General features: G+C 43.9%; 1 protein-coding gene across 8 annotated transcripts in view; it reads left to right on the top strand.

Annotated features, from left to right (window-relative positions):
* LOC115506955 (integrator complex subunit 6-like) overlaps positions 1 to 14,733 on the top strand; it is a 56,684-nt gene that overhangs the window by 26,925 nt on the left and 15,026 nt on the right. For 7 of the 8 annotated variants that reach the window (XM_030304923.1, XM_030304926.1, XM_030304922.1 and 4 more), the window contains 3 exons: positions 970 to 1,133; positions 3,786 to 3,938; positions 7,951 to 8,083. In XM_030304923.1, the coding sequence (XP_030160783.1) occupies positions 970 to 1,133; positions 3,786 to 3,938; positions 7,951 to 8,083 (450 nt within the window). The remainder of the gene's footprint in view (positions 1 to 969; positions 1,134 to 3,785; positions 3,939 to 7,950; positions 8,084 to 14,733) is intronic. The other variant, XM_030304929.1, reaches the window with a different exon arrangement.

A 14,733-nucleotide genomic window follows, 5' to 3' on the forward strand; every position in this document is an offset into this window, starting at 1 on the left:
ATAGCCCAGATTTTTCTTTCTAGCTCCATTTCTCCTTTGTCTACGGTTCTTTTTTTTTTTTTTTAATTTTTTCCATGTTAAAATTTTTTAAATCTTTGTTTATTTTTGAGAGAGAGAAAGAGAGAGAGTGCAAGTAGGGGAGGAACAGAGAGAAAGGGAGACACAGAATCCGAAGCAGGCTCTGGGCTCCGAGCTGTCAGCACAGAGCCCGACGCAGGGCTCGAACCCATGAACCGTGAGATCATGACCTGAGCCGAAGTCGGACGCTTAACCGACTGAGCCACCCAGGCGCCCCTACATTCCTTCTATCTTGGAGTGAATCTGGATCGTTTTCATTTTGCTTTTGTAGTCATTGGGTGGGTTTAGTCAAGCATATTTTTGCCACTTAATGGGGACTAGAAAGAAAAGGCAAATGGAATTTATGACCTATTTTGTCAGATCCCACAAATGTAAAAACTATACCAGGGGATGAGCGATTTCATTTGCCTGATTTGGAAGAATAACTCTAGCTGGCGTGCAGTGTTTAATTTATGTGTCCAAATCTCAGCAAATTGAAAATTAATTTTATAATGCTTTTCTTTTTTTTTTTTTTTTAATTTTTTTTCAACGTTTATTTATTTTTTGGGACAGAGAGAGACAGAGCATGAACGGGGGAGGGGCAGAGAGAGAGGGAGACACAGAATCGGAAACAGGCTCCAGGCTCCGAGCCATCAGCCCAGAGCCCGACGCGGGGCTCGAACTCCCGGACCGCGAGATCGTGACCTGGCTGAAGTCGGACGCTTAACCGACTGCGCCACCCAGGCGCCCCTATAATGCTTTTCGATGTAACTACGCATTTGGGGCATAGTTAAGGATCGGGGTGTCTCGGTTTGTTTTGTACTTTGCTTTTAGCTGAAAATTTTGTACAAGAAGATCAGCAGCTGGAAAAAGAACTGTATGCCTTAGTGTCTGTCTTTGTTTAACTTGTAGATGGACTTACGGATTCATCCAGGCCAAGCAATTCATTTGCTGCTCAACCCTGGCATAGTTGTCATAAGCTGATTTATGTACGGCCTAACTCTAAAACTGGTGTTCCTGTTGGACATTGGCCAATTCCAGAATCTTTTTGGCCAGATCAGAATTTACCTTCACTAGTAAGTAGCAGAAAACCAAATGGTAAACATCATTTGGGTTTTCCGTTTCCTGATTACAGTGACCCTTGTAAATTACTTTGAGGATTTTAAGCCGTGCTTTCTATCTCTTTCTGGGAGTCTAAGCTTGTACCAAAAAGCAAGAGAGGACTTCGTGCTATTCTGCCATTCTTCCTTTCAGTGGCTTTTGCCACTTGAGCTGCCCACTTTGGATGTTGGGGCATGGCTATTTTTGATGGCGTTGTGATCGGTGGCTCGGCTCTTATTTCAGAGTGGCTGACTTGATTTACATGGCAGACGCCATGTCTGAAGAGTGCCAGCATTGATTTTCATGTATATCCTCAGGGAATTACAATTTAGCTTGCACCTTGTGTAGGTTCTAGAAACGTATTCAAAACAGAAGCTCTTCTACATCTTTCTAGGGAGTCACTAGACACCTAGTGGAACTTTGTGGACCTGCTTTTCATCTTTTTGTAGTCAATGGACTTGTGTTCTTTGGCAATGTACCTCCCAATGATGGGTAGTTAAGCTATATATATATATATATATATATATATATATATATATATATCGAGAGGAGGCAGAGAGAGAGAGAGAGAGAGAGAGAGAGAGAAAGAAAGAATCTCAAGCAGGCTCCATGCCTGGCACATGGTGAGCTCGATCTCATCATCCTGAGATCATGACCTGAGCCAAAATCTAGAGTCAGATGCTTCAGCAACTGAGCCACCCAAGCGCCGTAACTAAGCGATCTTTTAAAAATTATCTCTCGGGGCGCCTGGGTGGCGCAGTCGGTTAAGCGTCCGACTTCAGCCAGGTCACGATCTCGCGGTCCGTGAGTTCGAGCCCCGCGTCGGGCTCTGGGCTGATGGCTCGGAGCGTGGAGCCTGTTTCCGATTCTGTGTCTCCCTCTCTCTCTGCCCCTCCCCCGTTCATGCTCTGTCTCCCTCTGTCCCAAAAATAAAATAAACGTTGAAAAAAAAAATTTAAAAATTATCTCTCAATGAGGACTTTCCTTTTTCTTCACTGCATTCAGGAGAGGAGGGTTTGATATTGTAGTTGCTCCTTTTTAGTCCCAGATGAAGTGGACTTTTGTGGGAGACAGGTATCTGCTAACACGGGAAAGCGCACGAAACCCACTCCCCCTTCTTCCTCCCCGCAGCCTCTGTAAAAAGGCCAGAGCAATCCTCCTTCTGTGGGCACAAAACAATCACCAAGCCTTCAGTTTAGCCCCTTACTGCTTCAGCCCGTCTCTGTTCTGTGTACGTTTTAGAAATTTCTGACGTGAACTGCATTTTCTCCTGGCTTACTCCTTTTAGGCTCCTGTTTTCGGGAGAGGCCATGAGACTATAGGACTGAAGGGCCACTTCTGCCCCGGCTGGGAATGAGGGTACATCTCCTCCACCTTCCCTCAGGGCTCCAAGGTGACACACTGGTCAGATCCCGGTGCCCAGTTGCTCTCAGCTCCAAACCCGAGAGAGTGAATGTTTTGGTCACGAATTTACTTAATTGTCGCCAGTGACGGGGCTTCACTTGGGTCTTTATGGCCCTTTTTTTTTTTTTTAAATCGGTTTAAATGTAAAAAGCCAGAAATATTTCTCAAGTCTAATTGAAATGAAAATCAGGAAAAAACTGGAATGAAAGAAATTCCGGCTCACTCCCACATCACCCATGTTACCTACCATCCCTCCAGCTCTGAAAGCACATCTGATGGCTGTTTGTTTCGACTCCCAACACATCTTGTAGGTGTGTAAACCATAAAGGCAGAGGAGCATGTTTTTCCCCTTTAAAGGGGAAACAGAGATGGTTTGTCACATTCATGCTCGGCTTAGAGAGCTCTCGGCAAGAACAGGTGCAGCCACATCTCACCCTTGTCCCCGGGACTCGGTCCTGTCTTCTCATCTCTTGGGATTTCTCTTGCTGCCGCCATGTCTCTCCCGGGCGCTCTGTATCCCCACAAGCTAAACCTGTTAACGGAACGGCTGCCCCACCAATCTGCTCTGCTACCCCAGGCACAGAGGCCTTTGCAGCCCAGTCCAAAGCATACCCAGCCCTAGCTGTTCAAGGCAAGCGTGTGGGTGTGAGGAGTGCTATAAAAATTTCAGTTGAAAAAAAAAATTTCCACTAGTCCTGGGTGTTGTGACTGGTTCATTTGGGGGCACCTGCCTTGCCCTTTCCATGCCTTTACAGTTTTTCATTTTGCTTGTTAGTGGCTCCAGGTCTGTCATCAACTCATCAGAAATCTTCATGGATTTCTTCTTTGCTAGCCACGTCTGGCCCATCCGTAACCTTCTGGGTACAACGGAATGAAGGGCGGGTCATGCTTGGAGGTTGCAACAGTGGATTTGAAAATCAGGGTTCGTCCTATGGATCATCGGTGACTTCCTAACCGTATTCAAAGCAGTTGTAGTTTTCACTTCGCTGAAATGGTAGTTACAAGTGTTTGAATTTACCTTTCCTCCTCCCAATGCCAAGTACATGGAAGAAATAAAGAATCTGTGGGCCCTTCCCGGATGGAAGCCGTTGGTGATGCCCTCTTTTTCAAAGCGCTGGTTTTATCTCAGCGATGGTTTAACAAAAACACGAAAGGGGTTGCAGATTTGTCAGAAATATAAGCTCACTTGCTAACGGACCGTATTTTCCCCTCTTGTTTTTTAGCCTCCACGAACATCTCATCCTGTTGTGAGGTTCTCCTGTGTAGATTGTGAGCCAATGGTAATAGACAAACTTCCTTTTGACAAATATGAACTTGAACCTTCACCCTTAACTCAGTACATCCTGGAACGAAAGTCTCCCCATACCTGCTGGCAGGTACTTCCCCTTACCTGTTGGCCCAATGTCTGTAATCACTCTGGGATCGGGGAATTGTTTTGAGAAGTTGCAAAGGTTAATCTAGGAATAATTAGACTGAATCTGTTAATAACTTTTCTGACAAATCCTATCAAATAAGCAACAGGGCCAAGCAAATCATTTCAGTGTGATAGGAATCATTAGCCTCCTGACATTGCCATTTCAGGGAGTGGAATCTGATGACACCTGTGTGTTTGAGGATTTGGCGGACCCCTTGAAGCCTATTCAGGGACCCCAGGTTAAGCATCCCTAACCTAAAGGAAGTCCTTCTATTTAGCTGTGGCTTCTGCAGCTGAACCTTAGCGTGAACTTGACAGATTGGAAGTACAAGATCTATTTTTTTAAAAAAAAAATTTTAACGTTTATTCATTTTTGAGAGAGACAGCGTGAGTGGGGGAGGGGCAGAGAGAGAGGAAGACACAGAACCCAAAGCGGGCTCCAGGCTCTGAGCCGTCAGCACACAGCCCGAGCGGTGCTCGAACCCATGAACCGCGAGCTCCTGACCTGAGCCGAAGCCGGACATTTAACCAACTGAGCCACTAGGGCGCCCCACAAGATCTATTTTTTTAAGCTTTTCTTTAAATTCCAGTTAGTTAACATACAGGGTAATGTTAGTTTCATGTGTACAAAATATTTTTGACACAGACACACACACAAACCTTAAGCCCTGAAACTACTTTTTGGATTAGTGTAACGTAACCAAACTTCTCTTCCTGTACCAAGCACATTGGCGTGTGTAATGTGGATTTTACTTGGACGAGGCAAACGCACATATGCTGGCTCTTCCAGGTGTTATACTCCAGCCAGAAGGGCTTGCTGATTCGTTAATAGACTCACCTTTGGATATTGGTTTGTAAAAATCCAGACACGGCAGTCACAGCCTTTTTATTTGGATATAATAAGGAGGCCCCACGCTGGAAGTATGTTTGTTCTATTTCTAGACTACAGCACCATATAGCAAATCAGTGATTGTTAGGTTCTATTTACACAAGAAACACTTTTAGACTGCCGTCTGTTTCATCCTAAAATGTGCGATTATTGCTACTAGCTGTCTTTAAGCCGCTTAAATTCTCCAAAGATGCTAAAACTGGTTAGAAAAAAAGGAGCAAGCTTAAAGCAAGCATGTAAGAGTGCAAGAAACAGAACAATCTCATAAATATAATAGTGAGCAAAAGAAGCCAGACATAAAAGATCCCATGTCCTATGATTCTATTTTGTCTACATTCAAAAAAAGGTACAGTTGGCTTACTCTGTCAGAAGCCAGAATAGTGGTTTTTCTTGTGGGTGCAGAGTTGTGACCAGCAAAGGACATGAGGGGGTTTCTGGTCATCGTTCTATTTCTTGGTCTGGGTGCCAATTACACATGTTCAGTCACCTCGTGAACATTCATTGAGCTGTATACTTTTTTTTTTAATGTTTTCTTTTTATTTTTGAGAGACAGAGAGAGACAGAGCATGAGTAGGGAAGGGGCAGAGAGAGAGGGAGACACAGAATCCAAAGCAGGCTCTGGGCTCCGAGCTGCCAGCACAGAGCCCGACGCGGGGCTCGAACTCACGAACCGCCAGATCGTGAACTGAGCCGAAGTCGGACGCTCAACCGACTGAGCCACCCAGGAGCCCCCATTGAGCTGTATGCTTATGATTCATGCACTTTTCTGAATGTATGTTTATATTTCGGTTAAGTGCACTGGAAGTGTGCTAGAAATGTAGAGCTATGGATAGTAGAATGTTAAAATCAAGATAGGAGGTTTGACTTCATGGGTTGACAAAAATTTCGCAATAAAAGCAAATACAAATTATAGCTTTCCCCTAACATAAGCCCTCTTTTCCAAATGGCACATTTCTTGTAAATCTTATCCAAAGAAACTTAAATCCTGCCCTGGCTTCCTGCACCACCCCTTAACTATGCCACATGCCTATCTCCTGTACCTTACGTTACTTTGATTTAGAGTAGTTTTAATGCAGTGAATTAGTGGGGATGAACAAGAATAAGATGAACCAGGAGCCAGGAAATTTGGCTAATTCCTCATGGAGACTGGATTCCAACCCTTAACTCTGCCACCAGTTGATGTGGTCTTGGGCCAGATACTTACTTTCTCTAGACAGTCTCTAATGATCCCTTTGAACCCCCAAGTTCTTTGAATCTGCAAGTGATAAGGAATTTGGAAGAACTCGAAGGGCTTATGAGAAGGAAGGAAGGGAGGAAGGAAAGGAAGGAGGGGAAAAAGGGAGAGAGAGAGAGAGAGAGAGAAACAAAACAGTGTTTCTCCCTTCATGGGAATCATAGGTCTGACCCTTGACAGTGTGTGTAATGCTTTTGATCCTTTATGATGATTTTTCCTCTTCTGTTATACACACTTAGGAAATAGGGCAAAACGTACCATGTGTTATTACAGATATCTGTTTCTATTAAGGTTCAGATTATGACACAAAGTCTAGATGAGTCCTGTTTTACAGCTCAACTCATTGTATGTGGGGTCATAAATGGCATAGGAAAGATTTATTCTTAGCTATGACTAAACATAGCAAGAATTTACTCAACTGGTAGATGATATTGCTGGTACCAGCAATTAGCAAGGTAGATGGATTCTCTTTACCACCAGGGTTTGACTTTTGTCTTAAATGATCCTGCTGAAGGACTTTGGAAAAGACAAAAGTCTAGGTCCCTAAAAGTATATGTTGGTGCCCTGATTTGGGCCAAAGAGCAAACACGGAACACTGAGAAGGCATGGTAGCCAGAGGACTTCAGCACAGCACAGCGAGTGTATGGGAACTGACAATATAATATATAGCAAATCAGGAATATCAATAAAGGAGAAGATGGAGTCACGCGGAATAAAGATTAATGTTTTGATCTTTAGTGAATGTTTGCTCTACCAGCATAATTTATAAGACAAAAATGCCTTCCAGACTGAACCAAAGCATCTCCCCGCTGCCTCAAAAGAATTAGCACCAGTGCCTGGCTTATAATAGGCTACTTGATAAATGTTTATTGGATGAGAGGCACCTGGGTGGCTCAGTCGGTTGAGCACCCGATGTCGGCTCAGGTCATAATCTCACGGTTCATGAGTTCAAGCCCCACATCGGGCTCTGCACTGACAGCTCGGAGCCCGGAGCCTGCTTCGGATTCTGTGTCTCCCTCCCTCTCTGCCCTGCCCCTCTCACGCTCTCTCTCTCTCTCAAAAGTAAATAAACATTAAACAAATTATTGGATGAAAAATGAATAAATGGATAGGGGAATGGGGGTACCAAAAGGAAGTAGAGCAAGACTGATAATCGTACACGTGAGGAGTGTTAGCATACTACTTTAAACGGGCTTTGCTTTTGTAATTGCATGCTTTAGGCATGGGGCCATATTCCATTTTTCTAAAGCCTCCACTCCAGTCACCACTTGTTCTTTTGAGAAGTCAGTTTGTTTTAACGGCCGGTTATCACTTAGCACTATTTCAGCCTTGTTTGCCATTGTGCTAACCAAGTAAATATTTGGACGTTGTGGTCTCCGAGCGGTTATTGCACAGTACGGTGTCATTTCTTTTTCTTAAAAAAATTTTTTTTCATTTTATTTATTTGAGAGAGAGAGAGAGAAAGAGTGCCCAAGCGAGGAAGAGGGGAAGAGGGAGGGAGGGGGAGAGAGAGAGAGAGAGAGAGAGAGAGAGAGAATCCCAAGCAAGCTCCATGCTCAGTGCGGAGCCCGACATGGGGCTCAATCCCACAACCCTGGGATCAGGACCTGAACTGAAACCAAGAGTCGAATGCTCAACCGACTGAGCCACCCAGGCGCCCCTCATTTCTTAATATAATGTATACAGGAATTGCGATGTGATTTAGTATGACATATTTGGGCATAACCATAGGCTAGAAGCACTATTGCCATTTTTAAATTACATAAATTAGCTGTGCCTTAGATGTTGCTGGGAGTTTGGTTTCGCATAAAATCCTTATTGTCATAACTATATATTACTTCATGTTTTTAGGTATTTGTTACCAGCAGTGGAAAATACAATGAACTTGGTTATCCATTTGGTTATTTAAAAGCCAGTACGACTTTAACTTGTGTAAACCTCTTTGTGATGCCGTACAACTACCCAGTTTTACTCCCTCTTTTAGGTAAGTAAAGTATGTGCCACTTTATCATCTTTAAACTCTTTTTTAGTGTTTTATTTTATTTTTGAGAGAAGGCGGGAGGGGCAGAGAGAAGGAGACACAGAACTCCGAAGCAGGCTCCAGGCTCCGAGCTGTCAGCACAGAGCCCGACGCGGGGCTCGAACTCACCAACCGTGAGATCATGACCTGAGCCGAAGTCGGATGCTCAGCTGACTGAGCCACCCAGGCGCTCCCACGTTATCATCTTTAAAATACAACAGAGGGGCGCCTGGGTGGCGCAGTCGGTTAAGCGTCTGACTTCAGCCAGGTCACGATCTCGCGGTCCGTGAGTTCGAGCCCCGCGTCAGGCTCTGGGCTGATGGCTCAGAGCCTGGAGCCTGCTTCCGATTCTGTGTCTCCCTCTCTCTCTGCCCCTCCCCCGTTCGTGCTCTGTCTCTCTGTCCCGAAAATAAATAAATGTTGAAAAAAAAATTTAAAATACAACAGAAATGAAAAATAGGATAATGGCCTAAGCATTTTAAATGTGGTCCAAGAGCGATAGCAGGATACAGAAAAGTTTGAAAACTGCTTTGGAAGGATAGCATTTACACACTGTTTTCTGTTCTGTTCATTTTCTTACTGTTTTTTTTTTTTTTTCACATCGGACAGAAGGGACGCTTAGCTCCAACTGCCGTTCCCCATGCCCCCCTCTGCGCCCCCGGCTTAAAGTGCGCTTGGCTTTTTCGTAGACTAATTTGGGACACAAAATTCCATTGATTGGGGTTAATGCTCCAAGAACCTCTCCAGGAAGTAGGCCTTCTGTGCGGGTTTTGGTTCCCACTCGTTCCTCCACAAACGAGTCTTAAATGCTCTGGAGGCATCTGTTTCAGGCAAGTTAAGGAAACAGGTACAAGGGTAAATTCTGTAATGACTGTAGTTGTAGAAGCTGCAGTTTCCGTGGTACAATTCTACAAGGAACAGCTTCGGCAGCTGTTACTGAGATATCACTGAAAATGTGAGTAGAGATTTTTTTTTTTCTCATTGAAAGAGCCGCATCTGTTGAGAGTAATAGAGTACCACGTGGTGTCCTCCTAGCTGTGAATTGCGAACATATTTATTTGGTGGGGTTTTTGCAAAAAGTGTCAACCTTTAAGTTTAACCTAGTCATTAAAAGCATAAGATTTTTAGTGCGGTGAACTCTATTTGTACTAAATGTACTGAAAAAGCAATTCTTTTAAATGTTGCAGGTTAGGAACAGGCCATCGTAAATGTATTAGCATGGTTGTTTTGTACATAGTCTACTTCGCTTCTTAGTCTAATCTAAAAATATCCTCTAAAAGGTGATTGTCATTGGGGCGCCTGGGGGACTGACTCGGTTAAGCTTCTGACCTCGGCTCAGGTCATGATCTCACAGTTTATGGGTTCAAGCCCTGCATCGGGCTCTGTGCTGACAGCTCAGAGCCTGGACCCGGCTCCAGATTCTGTATCTCCCTCTCTCTCGGCCCCTCCCCCACTCCTGCTCTGTCTCTGTCTCTCTCTCTCAAAATTAAATGAACATTAAAAAAAGTTTGAAAGGGGATTGTCATTGCTATAAAATATAGGTTATGTCTTTGATATTAATAAGGGTACCAATAAAAAGTACCTATATTTTGTGGATTTGTTTAAATTATAAACAAATATAAATTCATACAAGTATAAATATAAGTATAACAGATATAAATTCAAACAAGTATGAATTCATAAATAAGTTTATTATTTATTAGTGACTTATTTCCTTAAAAATATTTTTTAAAAACGAGTGTAGTTGACACACAACGGTACGTTAGTGTCAGGCGTACAACATAGTGATTGGGTAAGTCCGTATGTTACACTGTGCTCATCACAAGGGTAGCTACCATCTGTCTCCATACAACGCTATTACAATACCATTGATTACATTCCTTATGCCGTGCCTTTTAGTCCCGTGACTTATTCATTCCATAACTGGAAGCCCGCACCTCCCTCTCCCCGTCACCCATTTTGCCCATCCCCCCTACCCCCTCCCCTCTGGCAACCATCGGTTTGCTCTCTGTATTTATAGGTCTGATGCTCCTTTTTGTTTGTTCATTTGTTTTGTGTTTTTAGATTCCACATATGAGCAAAATCACATGGTATTTGTCTTTCTCAGTCTGACTTATTTCACTTAGCAGAAAACTATCCATGTCACAATCTCATCCCTTATGACTTCAGTTTTCACAACTATAAAGGGAAGGATTAGACTAGATAATCTTCACGTAGACTGTTTTATGGTATTATTTTTCTATTTTTTAAACTTTAATTATTTTTGAGAGAGAAAGACAAAGCGAGAGTGGGGGAGGGGCAGAGAGAGAGGGAGACACAGAATCGGAAGCAGGCTCCAGAATCTGAGCTGTCAGCACAGAGCCCCAGGTGGGGCTCAAACCCGTGAACCTCGAGATTATGACCTGAGCCAAAGTCGGATTCTCAACTGACTGAGCCACCCAGACGCCCCTATTTTTCTACTTTTAAGACTATATCTTATTTTGAGAGAATTGTAGATTCACATGCAATTGTAAGAAATAATAAGAGAAAACCGGTGCAGTCACTGTGGAAAACAGTATGGAGGGTCCTCAAAAAGTTAAAAATAGAACTACCATATGACCCATAATCACACTACTGGATACATACCCAAAGAATACAAGAACACTAATTCAAAGAGATACATGCCACTAGATGTTTATAGCAGCATTATTTTTAATACCCGAGATATGGAAACAGCCCAAGTATCCATCGGTCAATGAATGGATAAAGAAGATGTAGTATATATACACAATGGAATATTACTGAGCCATAAAAAAATGAAATCTTGCCATTTGTTGCAACATGGATGGATCTAGAGAGTATAATACTAAGCGAAGTAAGTCAGAGAAAGACAAATGATTTCACTCACATGTGGAATTTGAGAAACAAGAGAAATGAGCAAAAGGAAATAAGAAGAGAGAGACCAACCAAGAAACAGACTCTTTTTAAAAATTTTATAATGTTTATTTATTTTTGAGAGAGAGACAGACAGAATGTGAGCAGGGGAGGGGCAGACAGAGAGGGAGACGTAGACTCTGAAGCAGGCTCCAGGCCCTGAGCTGTCGTCACAGAGCTCCATGTGGGGCTCGAACTCACGAATCGCAAGATCATGACCTGAGCCGAAGTCGGATGTTTAACCAACTGAGCCACCCAGGCGCCCCTCCCCCCCCAAAACAGACTCTTAGCCATAGAGAACAAACTGACGGTTACCAGAGGGGAGGTGGGTGGGGGATGGGTGAAGTAGGTGATGGGGACTAAGGAGGGCACTTGTGCTGAGCACCGGGTGATATATGGAAGTGTTGAATCACTGAATTCTACACCTGAAACTAATATAACACTGTATGCTAACTAACTGGAATTAAAATAAAAACTTACAATAAAAAAATAATACTGAGAGAGAGATGACACCAAAAGCACAAGCAACAGAAGCAAAAATAAACACGTGGGGCTACATCAAACTTAAAAACTTCTGTGCATCAAAGGACATAATCAGCAGAGTGAAAAGGCGAGCTATGGAATGGGGGAAATTCTTCAAATCATGTATCCGGTCATTTTTTGGTGTGTGTGTATGTGAGGGGGGTAGGTTTTCTGTTTTCTGTTATTCAGATTGGGTACTTTCTACTGTTCTCTTTCCCAGTTTACTGATCATTTCCTCTGCCCCCTCCATTCTGCTTTTGAGCTGTTCCATTGAGCTTTTTACTTTGGTTATTGGATTTTTCAGTTCTAAGATTTCCATTTGGTTCTTCTTTACATCTTCGGCTTTTTACTTTCTCTTTCTTTGATGAGGCTTTCAGTTTTTCTCATTTGTTTCAAGCCTGCTTATAATTGCTCGTTGAAACATTTTTAATGATGGCTCCTTTTAAATCTTAATCGGACATTTTTAATGTGTCTGTCATTTCGGCGTTGGCATCTCTTCATTGTCTTTTGAATTTGAGATCTTTCTGGTTCTTGGTATGATGAGTGATTTTCAGTTGAATCCTGTTCATTTTCAGTATTCTGTTACGAGTCTCTATCTTATTTAAGCCTTCTGGTTTAGCTTCCTGTCACACTCCTGGCAGAGATTGTAGGTACTGACTCTCCTCAGTGCCAGGAGGGGGTAGAAGTCCAGGTTCCCCACTTGGCCTCTGTTGACATTCAAAGGGAGGGGCTCCTTGTTATTGCTGTGGGGGGTGGGAGTTCTGGATCCTCACTAGAACAATACCTTAAGAATTAGGAATTCCTTGTTACTCCTCCCCACGTGGTCTACATGGACACCGCAGGGGTGGGGGTGGCCTTATCACCGGAGGGCAGTGGAAAAGTTCTATAGAACTATTCTGGGCCAAATTTTAGGACCTCATCTTTGGCCTAAGCCCAGCCTGCCTTCCAAAGTATCATATGAAAGTGCCCCTAACTAGAGTAGCTGGTCTCCCATTAGAAACTGAGATGTGCTGCACTTCACAAGACGCCCCTCCCTCTAGGCCTGGCCTTTGGTGGTCTTGCAGGTAGCAGAGGTCAGATGTGGACGTGGGATAACGGTTGAGTTGTTCTTCCTTTGTCTAAAACCTGTCGCACCTAAGTTGCCGCATGTGGCACCCTCTCACTCCCCAGTACTACGTGAGGTCCTGGCACTTTGTTCTTGGTCCCCCGTTAGGCTGTATTACTCTCTTCCCCAAGTGTCGAGTTCCCTTTCTCCATGAAACGCTTCTGTCCCAAGAGATACACGTGCCTCATTTGTCCCTGGTCCTCCTTACGCTGTGACACGGAGCATCCCACCCTGCCTAGAGCGTCACCATCTCTCGGTAAACATCTCAAACCAGAATCCCCAGAGGCACCTTTGATTCCTCCCCCTTCTCCAACCCCACACATCCATCTGAAGGTCAGTCCATCCTTGACTTAGTTCCCATTCTGCCCTTTCGCTTTAAATATCCATTTTCAGGGACGCCTGGGTGGCTCTGTTGGTAAAGCATCTGACTCTTGATTTCGGCTCAGGTCATGACCTCATGGTCATTGAGCCCTGAGTTGGGCTCTGTGCTGAGCGTGGAGCCTGCTTGAGATTCTCTCTCTCTCTCTTTCTCTCTCTCTCTCTCTCTCTCTGCCCCTTCTCTGCTCTCTCTCTCAAAATAAATAAATAAACATTGAAAAATAAATATCCATTCCCACGCTTTTCTGTAACCTGTGTCTTCCCAGGAGCACAGGGTTTTTCACACCATTTGAGGCTGGAGGTCCTTGTGCCCCCGAACCCCAAACTTGAGTTTCATGTGGAGTTCTGAAATGGACACTCTCAGCATTTCCACCATGACTTCGCTTTCTGGGTTGTGCAGCCCCATAGTGTTAAGAGTATGGACTACGGAGCATAGCTGCCCTGGTGTGGACCTTGGCTCTGCTGTTTGCTCGCTTTGTGATCTTGGATAAGATACATAGCTTCTCTGTGCCTTAGGCATTTCATCTGTAAAATGGGGGGTAATGATAGTGGGGGGTACCCCAAAGGCATTTAGTTGGGATTAAATAAATTAATATCTATGTTATCTTCATAGCTCTTAAAGGCACTGCTAGTGCATATTAAGGACATTATGTAAAGATATCGGGCTTTTTTGCAGTTTGGTGGACAGAGCGTTGAGGAAAAGGGCAAGTTAAGTCACATATACCTCCTAATGCCCAGGAACATCACTGTATTACTGCATAGTTGCATAACTGCCCATTAAGGTCACCCTTGTTTTTTTTCTGTATTAATTCAAGATTTCCATCAGAAGTAGTTAATCGAGGTTTAATTATCGAAGCACTGAAACTTAACCTGGAATGGGTAAGTGAGGCTTAATTGCGTCAATGAGCATTTTTTCTTTTCTTTTTTTAAAAATCTTTTTATTTATTTTTGAGAGAGGGAACGAGCAGGAGAGGAGCAGAGAGACAGAAGGTGACACAGAATCTGAAGCAGGCTCCAGGCCCTGAGCTGTCAGCACAAGGCCTGACACGGGGCTCGAACTCACGAACCGTGAGATCCCGACTTGAGCCGAAGTCAGTCGTGTTAACCAACTGAGCCACCCAGGCGCCCCAGGAAATTATTTTTTCTATCGAGGGCCGACAACTACAGAAATGAAGACACTTGTTGTAGCTTTGTCTTTTAACTTAAGAACTGGGACTTGTGCAAAAAATAAAATTCAGATTCAGACCAGTTATGATCAGGAGAACAAGAAATGGAGGCCCAGAAAGGGAAGCGATTTCTCAAAGCTTACTCTGCCAAGCGGGTGGCTGAGCCTGGAGCTCAAACCCACATCTCCCCCCCCCTCTTTTTTTTTTTTTGCTGCCGGAAATGGGGAGAAAGGAATGGAAGAGAAAATGTCAGTAGTCTTTGAGGTGTCAGCAGTTATCACTTCACTTTCCTATCCTCTGGTCTCCTCGTCTTTCAAATGTTGACGACTTGGTTGTTTATGGCGTCTTCGGGGTCCCGTTGTGGAGACTCCGTGTGAATGGCGACCTCATGCCATGGAAATCATTCACTGAACTGCGGGGAATGTGACTAAAGGGGTGCTACCCCAGTGGCTCTCTACCCTTAATCTAGATTGTGGAACATTCTCTCTCTTCTTTCCCCCCTTTCAAAAACTCCGGCAAGAAATAATTAG

Source organism: Lynx canadensis, chromosome X (assembly GCF_007474595.2).
Source record: "Lynx canadensis isolate LIC74 chromosome X, mLynCan4.pri.v2, whole genome shotgun sequence".
Classification (NCBI taxonomy): Eukaryota; Metazoa; Chordata; class Mammalia; order Carnivora; family Felidae; genus Lynx; species Lynx canadensis.